Raw genomic sequence first — 13,131 nt, forward strand, 5'->3', positions numbered from 1 at the left:
AAAAATAAAAATTAGATCTCTTAAGGCGTTGAAGTGTCCATTGCAATAAGGATGGTTTTGATTAAGGCAATTTAAAAAGAATTGGAGTTCCTTGATAGATGCTCTAGAAACAACATGATTTGCAAACAGAGTAATAGGGTAATTTAGGTTGTATGGACTTCTGATAGTTTTCTTCAAACTATCTAGTTTTTCTTCAGTTTAAAGCAAGAAGTTCTGACAGCATGTCCTTAGGCAGTTACACTGCATATCACAGCTTGGCCTTTTTAGACTAAAATTAAAAAACAACCCTACAAGATGCTGAGTATTTTCCTAAATTCCCTTTGGCTTCCATGATCAGACTCCTGTAAAACTCACTTTTCAAGCTGAAAGTCTGTATTATCTTTTCACATTCAGGTTGGTTTTGGTTATATCTACTCCGGAGTGCTGCAGGTACAAAGTTTCACTAACAAAAAATTGTCTGAAGCACTGCTAGGCCTCTGAGAAGTAAGCAATGCTTTTTGAGAAGCGTGTTTTTCTGACTGGTAACAACAGTCTTGATATGACTGCTGTTTAAAAGTTCATGTCAAAGCTTGTGAAATTTGTGGTCAAAACTCCTCCTGGCATAGAGCATGGGTGATGTCAATCATAGTCTCATAGAATTCAAGGTTGGAAAGGATCTCAAGGATCACCGCGTCCAACCTTTCTTGGCCAAAGCATGATTTAGACAAGATGTCCCAGCATGCTGTCCAGCTGAATCTTAAAAGTGTCCAGCGCTGGGGAATCCACTGCTTCCCTGAGGAGATATTATTCCGGTGGCTGATTGTTCTCATTGTGAAAAATTTTCCTCTAGTTTGCAGTTGGAATCTCCCCAGGAGTAATTATTTCTTCAAATGGATCGTTGACCAGCCTTTTGGAAGAAAGAGCAGCACCTGACAGCAGCTTCTGAGGTCCAGACTGATCATGGCAGCTACAAGGACCCTGGAGGCACTGAAGACTTCCACCAGCTTTGGCGACTGTCTGCATCAGCTTTGAATGCCACTTGAGAATTCTGGACTACTAGCACACCAAGCAGTGTTTACTATTACAGCTGCAAAATGTAAGTCTTGAAATTCCTGGATTATCACTGGAAATGAAGCTATTTATAGAGAGATGTCCTGGCTGATACAAACATTTCTGAGAAGTAGCAGCAAGAAGATAAGGTATTAATGCTCTTGCAGCTAATCACATTGATAGGTCCAGAGGGTATGCTTTCATGGCTTGTGCTCACCAAAGATAGGATGAACTGGCATGTGCTGAGTGCCTTCCTGCCAGAGAGGAATTATACCAGTTAGTTTGAAACCCCCACATTTAAAATACAGTCACTTCAATAATCCCATTTTATTCCTATCATAGGTTATGATATTTAATGCTACACTTAACTAGGGCAAGTATCATGTCTGTCCTTCTGCCTAATGCAGGCCATGATCACTGTGTGAACTAGTACAGGTCAGTTCTAAAATGAGGTTTTTAAGAAAAGCATCCTTCAAGTGTCTTTTGGTAAAGGCACCATTGATACAGTATTTGAGCACAATAGGCATAATTCAGTTAAATGAACGTTAAATTTACATACCTCCAAAAAAACAAATAAAACAGAGTCCACCTATACAGAAAGTCACTCTAGAAATAACACTAATCAGCAACACTAAAGTGAACTCAGCTACCTGATCAAGACACAGCAGTGTTTCAGAGTTAGTTAATAAGAAATAATTCTTTAGGTGAAAATCATTTGTCTCATAGTTTATTTCTGTTCCACTGAATTCAAACAGCAGATTATGAATGTCACTGAAGAGTCACAGCTGAACCCAGAGAGCTCCTTGAGCAGATGAAGTCACTGGGTTGCTATGTTTATCCTGTAGCCCTGCCTCACATTTTTCACAGGCATCTGAAGCTTCTATTATCAGAAGCAGCCTTGGCATTCAGCACAATAGCATGTTTATGTTAAAGAGAAAGGGTCCCACTCACAAACTACAAGGGCTGTAATCTGGGCAGGAGTGGCAGCACTGACTTCCTGCACCCCCGGCTGGTGTGGGGAGAATGGGAAATGAGACACTGGCTGCATGCTGCAGAATAGAAATTGCAGCTCATGGGGACTGGCGAACATATGCCAGTGAACAATTCCAATATCCCCCCAGCTAGAAAAAGCTGGCATGTGGATAGTCAGCACAGCCCTTATAAATATTTCTTAAAGCAAAGCTTGTAGGTTTATCCTATTGCTCCCAGAATCATAGCAGCCAAGAGGAAGCTTCTAAGCAACCAAGGTTTCCAGACTCATCTTCACTGAGTCTGATTCTGTGGCAGACCTTTATGCAGAAGTCCCTGGAAACTTCACAGTGACTGCTTAAGTTTCTCCATTTCCACCTGAGCAGTGCCGGAGGAGATGGCAGAAGTGTCACTGGTAAGCCATGCTCAGCGCTGCGTGGGAGCTGACACCCTTCATCCAGCCCAGCATTCCTGATGCTGTACAGCTGAAGGTGGTACTCTGATGAAGCTGGCATGGTTAGATGGGAGCATGATGGGCCCCCTCTTTTGCAGGATTGCCTTGTGTATCATTTACCTCTGTTTTTCTTCTGCTTTTCTTCAGTTCCTTTTGGCTTCTCTTTGCAACAGGGTTCCTACTTTCTTGCCTTTTCTCACACATTTGACCCATCCCCTGTCAATCAGCCCCTCAGCCTATTGTAATTTTCATTAAATATTTATTATCATGATGTCAATTAACAATATTTTGTATTTTTATATCATCCTAGGATCTGCCTCTTTTTGCTTTTCATATCCTCTTTTCTTCTTTCTTTTCTCTTGCTGTCCCAGTTTTTCCCCGCTTTGCCTTGCATGACACCATTCCTTTTCTGCCGCTGCTCTGTTACTAAGGCAGCATCACACACCCGAGGGACTTCTGCATCCTTGAGTATGGCTTTGGAGTGAGTACAGACAAAACCCAGTGGTTCAACAGTGCCTTCTATGGCTCCCATCGTAGTAATCTTTAATGTATTTATTCCTGTAACTTTCTGCTGAGTTGCTACTATCTGTATTTTACTAATGGGAAACTGTCACATGGAAAGAGTGTGCACCAGATTTTACACATTTGTAATTATATAAAGCTTAGATGTGAGGGCCACTGAAACCAGTTATTCTGAAAGTCACATATGGACAAATCACTAGAAATCTGGGTTTATGTGATTTTGAATTCACCCCAAGATCTAGTCCTTTATTTTGGCCATGGCCAGCTGCTGGATATTACATAGTTCTTTTAGAGATAGATGAAACAGCTCTGTATTGGCCAGTTTTATTCCCATACCGGCTACATACCTAGTGGGTACAATGCCGCTGGTTTTCAGTTTCTCATATGCTTTCTCTCCTCCTTGCAGTCTGTCTTGAGGCCATGTGGGGCAGGCGGGGTGGGCAGGTACACATTGTTCTCATTGGCTGATCTCAGGTATCCGGTAATATTTTGGCAATGTTAATTCAAAGCAAGATCTATTTTTTACCTTTCCCTATTTTTACCATAATGGGTCTGCATATTCAGCTGTTGCAAATAACCTTGGACAGTCAAAATGTATATCCTTCTTCAAAACACCATCCTGGGGATCAACTTTGCACTTGGTCTTTTCCAGGTGTATCCCAAGAGAAACAGGGTGATGTGATGTTCTGTGAATTGGATCTTAACAGTGCGTACTGTACTCCATTCCCAATTATAAGCCAGTATTTATTGGCTTTATAATTCAGAGATGAGATTCACTTACATTTTCTTGACTGGCATACATTTGGTTTTGACACAATAATCGAGAGCCAATACACTCCAAACCACTGCTCTAATTGTTGAACAATCTCACCTCTCTCAATTAAGGGAAATAAATTATTTGAGTAGTGGAAAGAGAAACATGTCTGTTGAAAATGTGTTTTCATGAGTGGATCCTGGATCTGACAATGCAGATGTTGGCAAGAACGAAAGGAATCCCAGTTCAGTTTTGGAAAAGTATATTTTCACAGAGAACATGTCTCTTCTGGGAACCTTTAATTTAATGTACATTGGTTTCCTATTTTAAGAAAACATTTTGCTGTTAAACACTATGCCAGCCAGACTTACATTTTTTAAGCAAAAAACTCTTTGTCCTGAAGTATTTTAATGGCCTAAAGAGCAGGAAATTGCCTGTGACATTTCAGTTTTTCCATTCTAAGGGAAAAATGGTCCAAGGTCTAAAAATAGCTCCCTCCTGAAAAACACCCTCCCTCTCATCATTGTAATATACCATAAGCCATGTGACAACAAAGACATTTCTTTCTGAGCCTAGCGTCGGTTTTAATCAGTTAGATCAGCAATTAAGACTCTTTTCATGTAAAACTGCTGACTTGAATAAGAATTTTGTTTACTGACTTAACCCAATTAATTTGATGACCTGCTCTGCAGTATAGTATCTCCAGTTCCTCCCTTTACCTGAACACAGATGATGTTGTTCAGAATTGCATATTCACCTGGGGAGAAAATCTCAGTAGACTTCATCCTGTTAGCCTGTTTTACTATTAGGCACTTTCCCCTTTTTTGAGAGGAATTTTGAGAGGAATATTGAGAGGAATATGTTCACACACATTTTGGTCTGTGGTCATGAAGGAACAAGTGGGAAGACGGTACATAATAAATAAGGTTAACAAAAAGCATCATGTGGAAGACTAATGCCAAAGAGTATGTTATGGGGGTCAAAGATAGGGTGCCTTATCATTATCTCTAGATACCCAGCAGAACTCAAAGGGAGCCTTGGTATTCGGGTCATTCCCCCGGCATTGAATTCAGACATGTGAGTGAATCACAAGACACTTGTTTATTGTCAACTCAGAAAAAATAAAGCAAGACTGGTTTATGTGTAGACTGAGGCTGGCGTGGAGACATTCCTAGACAGGGTGGAGCCCACGAGGCGAGCGGTGCTGTCACTGGGTAGGCAGCAGGTCTCAGTATGCTCTGAAGCTGGAGATGGAGCTTTGCGATATGATCTCTTCGGTGGGGAAATTTGCTGAAGAGGTTCTTGCCCCTTGTCTCTACCTCAAGGCCCCTACCACTCACTCCTGTCTGCGTTACAGCTTGCTTCCTGTCCTCAAATGTGCTACTACAAATGACTGTGGGGCCAGGCTACAGCACACGTCCCTAAATCAGTCTAGGTTAAAAACAGCCTTCCAAAAGTTTTGCATTTTTGCGTTTTCAACAAAATCATTTCAGCTGCCAGATTTTGCAGACAACCCTAGAAATACCTGTACAGCACAACTGACATGGTAACAAACTGGCTGGCTGAAAGGTAACTTAGCCTCTCAAATTCTTAAACAAATGCGTCATGAAAATACGCACAAAGAAGCCATGCTTCCTCACGAGTCAAGTAAAAGCACAGGAGCTTTACTGCCCTCCAGTACCAAGATCTTGATGAATGCAAACATTCACCAAGATTTAATGGATCCCATAGCCTTGGGGGATCTAGGTTGGACAGGCTCAGTTCCATTGAAATCAATGGAAGCTTTGCCTCTCCCTTGTTTGGAGCTAAGAATTTTTCTTCTTATCTTTTCTTCAGGGAAGGCCTGGGAGTTTTAATATAGCCTGGTATTTGACTATAGACTATGTTTTATCAAATACCAACATATAATGTTGATATAGTGGAGTATGTAACTACCAATAGGCTGCTGTATTGGAGACTAGGAAGTACAGTGGGAAAGGATGCCAAAAGAACCATCTAGATCACCCCCCTGTCCTGAGGCAGGCTCACTCATACCTACAGTCTTCATGGCACTATGCCTAAATTCATTTTGACAAAATGTTCTTTTAAAAACCCACACATCTCCTTGGGTAAGTTATTCCATTGTTTAGCTGGGGAATTTCCTCCCCATCTCGCCTACGTTTGACACACCACCAGTATTTCATAGCCACACATCAGCAAGGATGAACATAATCCCTGGTGGAAACAGCTGTGGCACCAATGCAGAAACTTAGCATGTGTCTGATGTCATTTGTTCCCTTTTCGCCAGGAAGAATAAAAGCAAATTGAACCTAATAACTTAGTGAAGATAGCCAACAAACACATTTGGGGGTATTGACATTTCTGTGCATATATATGAACACAAAAATTTGAAGATATTCTCTGCTAAAGTTCAAATTCCTTAGGGAATATTGGTGGTTTATTAGTGTGAGGAAATGCTGGCATGAACACATGGATACATCTTTCCCCCCCCCCTTACAACTATAGTAAGATAAATTCTAATATTATTGTGGGCCCTGTGGGAAGAGATAACAGTTCTATTGACTTGCACATTTAAAACTGAAACCTATCAACATTATAAAGGATGCATAGTAGAACTCAAACTAGAAACAGTATCTAATAAACAAGCTATTAAATGTCTTGCCTTCATTGAAACACCACTTGAAAGTGCTTTAGAGCATTGTAAACAGTCAAAGGATAAATCCTTGCAGCAGATGAAAAAATTACCAGTGATGAGATAAGCTGCTGTTTCGGAAGAGACTGGAAGATGGGAGAGGAAATGAAGGTGCTGTAGAGATTCTGTATAAACAGACAGTACAGCAAAGTCAAGACAGTGTGGAAGATGCAAAGGAAATGTTAGACTTCTAGGACAAGATGAGGTAGTAGCAGCCACAAGCAGTCAGACCTGGTTTGCTGGCGTTTTACCTTTTCTTGCAATGTACAAGAATTATTTCATTTTTGTTGCATTTTCTTTTCTTCCTCTGAACCCAATAGTATTTTAGAAAACGGAGGACAATGAAAAGAGTAAGACTGAAGTTACTTAGATTCCTGTAGCATTTCTTTCAAAGTGCCATAACTTTTTGAGGAATCTGTTTTCAAGAGATCACCGGTTTTTCAGCAGTGTTTATTCATTCCTCCCAGCCTCTTTTTTTTTTTTAACTGCCCTTATTGCAGCATTTGTGACATTTCTCCTTTGTTGTTATTTTTAAATGGCGCCGGCATATGAAATTTCGCTTAAGTGACAGGTTGATTTCACCTAGCTTTATCTAGCTTAGGTGAAGTTTGCTTGTGTACACCAGAGTTAGCAACTGTAGTTGTTTACAGCCATTGCAGTAGGTTAAGAGAAAGAGGTTTTTAGGGAGCGTGTCATCTCCCAGCCATTCTGGGCATCTATTTTGGAAAAAAGACTGTCTTTGTCTTTAAATTGGTGATAAACTGATCCTGAAGTGAGCAGTTTCGGTATAGATGTCTTCATCAGATGAATCATACCCTGAAAGTTGTACTGAATATTCCTGGTTACTGAGAGCACGGATTTTGCTGGCAGTTTTGTAATAACTGGTAGAATTTGTTTCCATCTTTTGCAATACCTTTGGATTTGGTGAAGTGTCTGATGAAGAAGCAAACAGTTGCAGACTTTTTGGCTCTGCCTAAGCAAGGAACTAAGCACACCTTGCCCACAGGCAAACATGTTGCAACATAAAATGCAAATAGCTTGAAAGAGAAATAGAAGCATTAAAGACTTGTCCCTTTATGTGCCCTCGAGGAAGAGGAGAAACTGGCAACACCTTCATAAGACAATTCAGGGAAGACTCTGACACAACCATGATGACACTCTTATGACTGGTATTAAAAGTCTTGATGTGTCACAAAAGATACTTAGCTACAAAGGTAATTAAATAATGGACAAAATAGCTTAGTACCAACAAGGAAACAAGTTCACATTTAACATATTATTTCACATCTTTCTAACAGAACAGTTAGTTCAGAGTCAGCTCTTTGAGCACGGTAAATACACAAAAAATAAATTAATCAGTGGAGGACAACTGGTAAAACTTGACTGCAGGTGTTGTTCATCAGCAGTCATCTCAAAGATGAGCCTCCGGTCATATGTGACAACTAAGATAGTAATTCAGCTGGTTCATATACAAAATAGTGTGGCTACTATAGACTAAAGTCAAATTCTGCAGTGCCTTGACTATAAAGCCACTTGTGCTGCCGTCCTTATCTCTTGACTATGCTCTTGTTCTGAAACAGCTTGGGGGGATTTATCCTGTCAGCATTTTGTGATAGTGTTTGTGGTCACCGGAAATCTGTACAAGAGAGAAAAAATCCCACTTAGCAGCAGGAGGATGACAGCTACAATCCCGACAGGAATGGCAGCACCAACTTCCTGTGCCGCTGGGCTTGAGGGCATGTAGTAAGATGGAGGAAAAGCAATGCTCTGGTTATGTGCTACAGAGTAGAAATTCCAGCTCACAGGAATCAGGACACACAGACCAGCAAATATGTAGAAGCAGCCACCCACCAGGAAGAAACGGGTAATGAGAGTTTTGTGAACGATTCCCATATAAACATTCCTCAGAGCAAAGATTGTGGCAGTCAGTCCCAGCAAGCCCGTGAACATGGCGATCAACAGGAGACCCTGAGCAGCATAGATTTCAGCTGGGATGGAGGAGTCGTAACCACTGAATTTATGGCAGAACTGTTCTTTATAGCCGGGTGAGACCTGAAGGTAACTGATGAAGCAGACTTTCCAAATCCCCACCCAGGCAATGCCAGAGGAGATGATGGTGGTGTTGTCCACATGCCACACTCTCCATTCCACAGTTCCCATTGAAACAGTGCACAGGATCCAGCCTACAGTACCCAGAGCAAAGGCAGCCAGCTGGAGATGTGAGCTGCTGACCAGGGAGTTCATCTTTTGGAGGTCTTCTGCTCTGTCGCAGGCACGATTGCCATGTGAAGTGAGAGAGGCACTGGAAAGAAACAGTGTAAAATTACAAAGGCACTTCTTATTTGAGTGAATAGGTGAACCTGCTAGTGAAAAAGTAAAAGCAGGAGTGAGTATGTGTACAGAGGGAGGACGGTACCCATCCTTTCCCAACTGTAATGAATTGTTGACGTTTAATGTCATAGAGAAGTAATATCTACGTTTTATTCTGAATATATCATTGTATCACAAGGAGAAGAATGAGTCTCTGATCAGTTCCCATTACAATCTCCTTTCTACATTCACAACAGGAAAATTCACATCTTTTTCCAAGTCATATCTTTTTTTCATCCTTGGTAATTAACCACTGTGTTCGAAGATCCTCATTAATCAGGTTACTGGCTAGTAGAAACTAAATCTGACAAAATCCTCAGGATCCGGGCTGTTGCAAGAGATCTCACAGAGCAGCCGCAGAAGCCATGTGTCATGCTTCTCTCTCCTCGCAGTTGTGTTTTTGGTGCAATTTGTATTTTCAGCCTGACCTGAACAGACTTTTGCTTTTGTGGTGCCATGTCTGAGAGCTGCTGGGACCAGGCTTGCACACAAAACACTATAGTTCAGAGACATGAGCAAATCCAGGCCACAGAGTCTAATACTTTGACCATTTTTAGATTATTTAACCATGACTTTGTTAACAGGAACACTTGAATTAATCAGAAATATAATGCTCTGTGCAGGGGCTGGAGCCTGGATATGCTGCCATTGCTTTCTCACCCTCAGACTTTAACCAAGATTCTTTAGTGTTTCCCTTTTGCAAATCACACTCATTCATAACCTGCCCATTTTCTCCAGATTTTAGTCATTGAGCTTAGTAAAAGATTTTAGATGGTTTGTTTGGGTGCTTTTGTACATTCCAAGTGCAAATTAAGTGTTTATTCTGCTTTAAAAAATAATCTGTTGATCTCCCGTGTCTTTCATACAACCTTCTGAACAATTATAGGCATGATCTGTGATCAGAGAAGATGTGGCCTTGAACTTATTATGTAGATCTGGAGGGTTCTAGGGATCTTTATATTTTACGAGTCATCTGAAATACTTTAACTCCTGGTCCCATTGAACTGAAGACTGGAGAAATACTGCTCGCTCTAGTAAGAAGGTAGATCTGCAACAACGTGTTGTTATTAAAGCAGTAACTTTTTTCCTTGCTTAAGCTAACAGATTCAGTTGGTGATACGATCTAATTGCAAAAATCCATCTGTGGAAATCTTAAATAAAAAAATATCTTCGTAACAATATAGCCTTAAGCAAACACTGTCCATCACCTCATACCAGTGCCCACTGTATACTTACTTCAGTCCTGGAGCTGATGCCAGTGATAAGAAGATAGGATGGGGTGGTTTTTAATGCCAGTCAAGCATGGCAATGTCTGCAATTTTGTCATTTTGGCTTCCCACTTCATCTATGTATCTCCGATAGGACTGATTTCCTGCGGGACATGTTAATCTCCATTATTGCAAATGTACATTTAATCCCTTCCTGTATGAAGAAAATTGCTCTGGAATAGCCTCCTGTGTTTTATCTGCTTAAACCGAAACCTATTTATAAATGCTTTCTCAATCTGCTACATTAGTTACAAAGTGATTATAACTCCCCTATCTAATTAACTGTTAACCAGCCACACAGCACTTTAGTAGCTGCATAAGGCATTAAAATGGTTTTCTTTCTGTTCCACCTCAAAACAGCATTGTATTTGTACATGTCTAGTGATGGGAAGATGATAGAAAGGAAAGAGAGTGACCAAAGAAGGCCTGCACTGTCTCCTTCTGCTTCTGTTTGAATCAGTTGTGCACAAAGAGGCCAAGCCTCAGCTGTATTAAAGTACCATTTTGTGCAGATCCCATATTGCTGAAACACTTCTTGTATACATCATAAGTAGTCATTTTAACAACTTGGTGCTATCAAGGTCATACAAGATAGGCAAGCAGGCAAATCTGTGTCATTGAGAGCTGCTCAGAGAATGGTATGGGTATACGTTCTCAAACATTGAGTTTACTCACCTGTCTGCTCACAGGATTAAATGACATTGTATCCATGATTACTGAGCCCTCCATCAAAGCATCATGTGCTAAGCTACTTAGCAGGGTGTCCAGAACTGAATTATAAAAGTAAAAAATTGGAAAATTGTTTTTTCCTGTGAGATTCACAAAATCCACAGAAGCAGCAAACACACAGAATGGAAGAATACAAGACTTACACAAAAATTTTGAAAACACTGGAGAGTAACCAGCTAAAAAAGACGGGCTTTAGATGAGGTACCAAATATCTAGACCCAAAGCATTGTGTATGTAGGAAATCATTGATTTTGGCTCATTTCTCCACACCCTGCCCCCCGAAACTTACTTGATCTAACTTCATATCACTGACTTAGAGCAAAATCAGGGTGAAAAAGAAATACTTTTGAGAATGATGATGAAGTTGAATTACAATTCTCGTACCTGCCTCGTTTGGAAAGTCAGAAGCCTGTACTTGGGACCTCTTGGTGTTAAGATTCAGGGACACCATAAGGAACAAAATAGCAAGGTAAAATAGTTACAGGAATTTGCTTGTCATATGAAAACATGTCATAATTAAAACAAAGATGGAGTACACATTCCAGTCTCTATCATTATGAATATTAATAAACACACTGCGGGTTTTAAATCAAATGAGACCAGATATGTTATCACTTGCCAAAAGCAAGAGATAAGAACATATTTGGATAAGAACATATTTAGTTTCAAGTTTTTGGCATAAACCCTAAGCCTGAGCACTGCTGGAGGTTGCAGCATCCATGACACCTCGGGCATCCCATGGGATGAGGGCATCCTACTGCAGTGGTCCAGCCGGAGCACGAGCCCGCATGGTCACGCATTGTGACCGCGTGCCAGCGGGCAAAGAGCACCAGGGAAGCTCGTTTCCCCTCAATGCAACGAGATACGTTCGTTTTCCAGGGCCTCTGTGAAAACATTTCCAAAGGGGAAAAAAAGAAAGAAAAGAAAGACGGCATTTCTGTTGCAGATGCCAAGTAAAACCAGGAATGCGCTGCAGAGGGCGTCTCTCTCCAGGATTCCACCCTTCCCGGCGGCTCGCTCGCTGTGAGAGGGGAGGGAAGAGAAGGGAAAGAAAAACGAAGAGAAAGAAAGGGGAAATGCTGCCCGAGCCTCCATCCATGGGAGATGATGCAGGAGCTGAACTCTGCTCCAACACGTGCAGGCCCCTTCCTGTAGGTTTCGGAGACAGAGGTTTCCCCTTTGGAAAGGAAGAACTGCATCCATCACTAACTTGTCATTCACATAAAAAAGCAAAGAGAAATTTTCATTAATAAAGCCTTTTGGTCCCTGGGCAAATGCCCTTTCCAGCCTTCTGAGAGAAAAATGTGACAGTTCAGTCCCTGCATGTTTCGAGCTATACTGGGTAAAATACAGCTCAAAGCCCAGATCATACAGTGGTCTGTGCACTGGCATAATCTATTGGCTGGTTTCATGCTTTAGTAATCATGTCAGTACTTTTAACTAATTAAATTAGTATGGTAGGATTACCTATATGCTGTGAATAATACAGTGATGTAACATGATCACTCTATGAAATTTCCTAAGGCAAATGAACTCAGCATGAATTCAGTCAGCTACAGAAGGTCTTCTGGATAATTAGTTGGTATTGCTGGCATGTGGTTCTTGACTTGGAAGCTCACTCAGATTTCAGCATCCAACGTTTGCATGCCAGCTATGTCACGGGATAGAGGTAGCCTACAAAGGCAATCTTGCCAGGAGGAACAAGCTAGGCCAGTGTGGTGTGTATGCCCGTGGACTGAAAAAGCATAACTGGAAACACTTTTCACCCAAAGAAGCAAGAGGAGTGTGTTAAGTAGTGGCTACAGTTCCATCTCAGCGTCCCGTGATTTCATCATTTTCATGTAATTTCAGTCTAATCCACAAGCATTGCAGCAGCTTCTGGGGACAGCCTTTTGGAAAGTCCAGATAGCTAAATAAGGAAGGGCTACTCCTACAGGGTTCTCACCTGACAGTGCCTTGCTATCATTTTCTCTCTTAACACATCATTCATTTCCTCCATGGGTGTATTTTTAAGTAAATATCTTACCTGAGTAAAAGCAAACTATAAACTTGCTAGCATGCAATGGAAAGTTGAGAGAGAAGAGAGAAACTAATGGTAAAAGATGATACATGCTAGTGAACTCATGCACTTACAGAAACGTCAAGGATCCTTTTGTATTTACAGCTTATTTTTATTTACATCAAGCATTGCACAGTGAGCAGTCTGTTTATGGAAAATGTGTTGAGCCACTGCCTGTATTCTTCAGGGGCAGAATGTAACAAGACTTTCCCCCTCTTAGCTACAAGAAACAGATGAGGATGCCCAGGAGCTGTGCTTTCCTACAACTGCAAGCTTGCTTCTAGG

General features: G+C 41.1%; 1 protein-coding gene across 1 annotated transcript; it reads right to left on the minus strand.

The window, feature by feature from the left end:
• Positions 1–7,666: 7,666 nt before the first annotated feature.
• Positions 7,667–8,664, minus strand: CLDN34 (claudin 34). The gene has a single exon (XM_065675737.1). It carries the CDS (start codon positions 8,662–8,664, stop codon positions 8,020–8,022), a length of 645 nt encoding a protein of 214 aa, XP_065531809.1. The 3' UTR covers positions 7,667–8,019.
• Between the last annotated feature and the right edge of the window lie 4,467 nt (positions 8,665–13,131).

Source organism: Lathamus discolor, chromosome 4 (assembly GCF_037157495.1).
Source record: "Lathamus discolor isolate bLatDis1 chromosome 4, bLatDis1.hap1, whole genome shotgun sequence".
NCBI classification, from domain to species: Eukaryota; Metazoa; Chordata; class Aves; order Psittaciformes; family Psittacidae; genus Lathamus; species Lathamus discolor.

Coding starts and splice junctions, on each gene's coding strand:
- CLDN34 (XM_065675737.1), bottom strand. CDS start 8,664: ATGAACTCCCTGGTCAGCAGCTCACATCTCCAGCTGGCTGCCTTTGCT.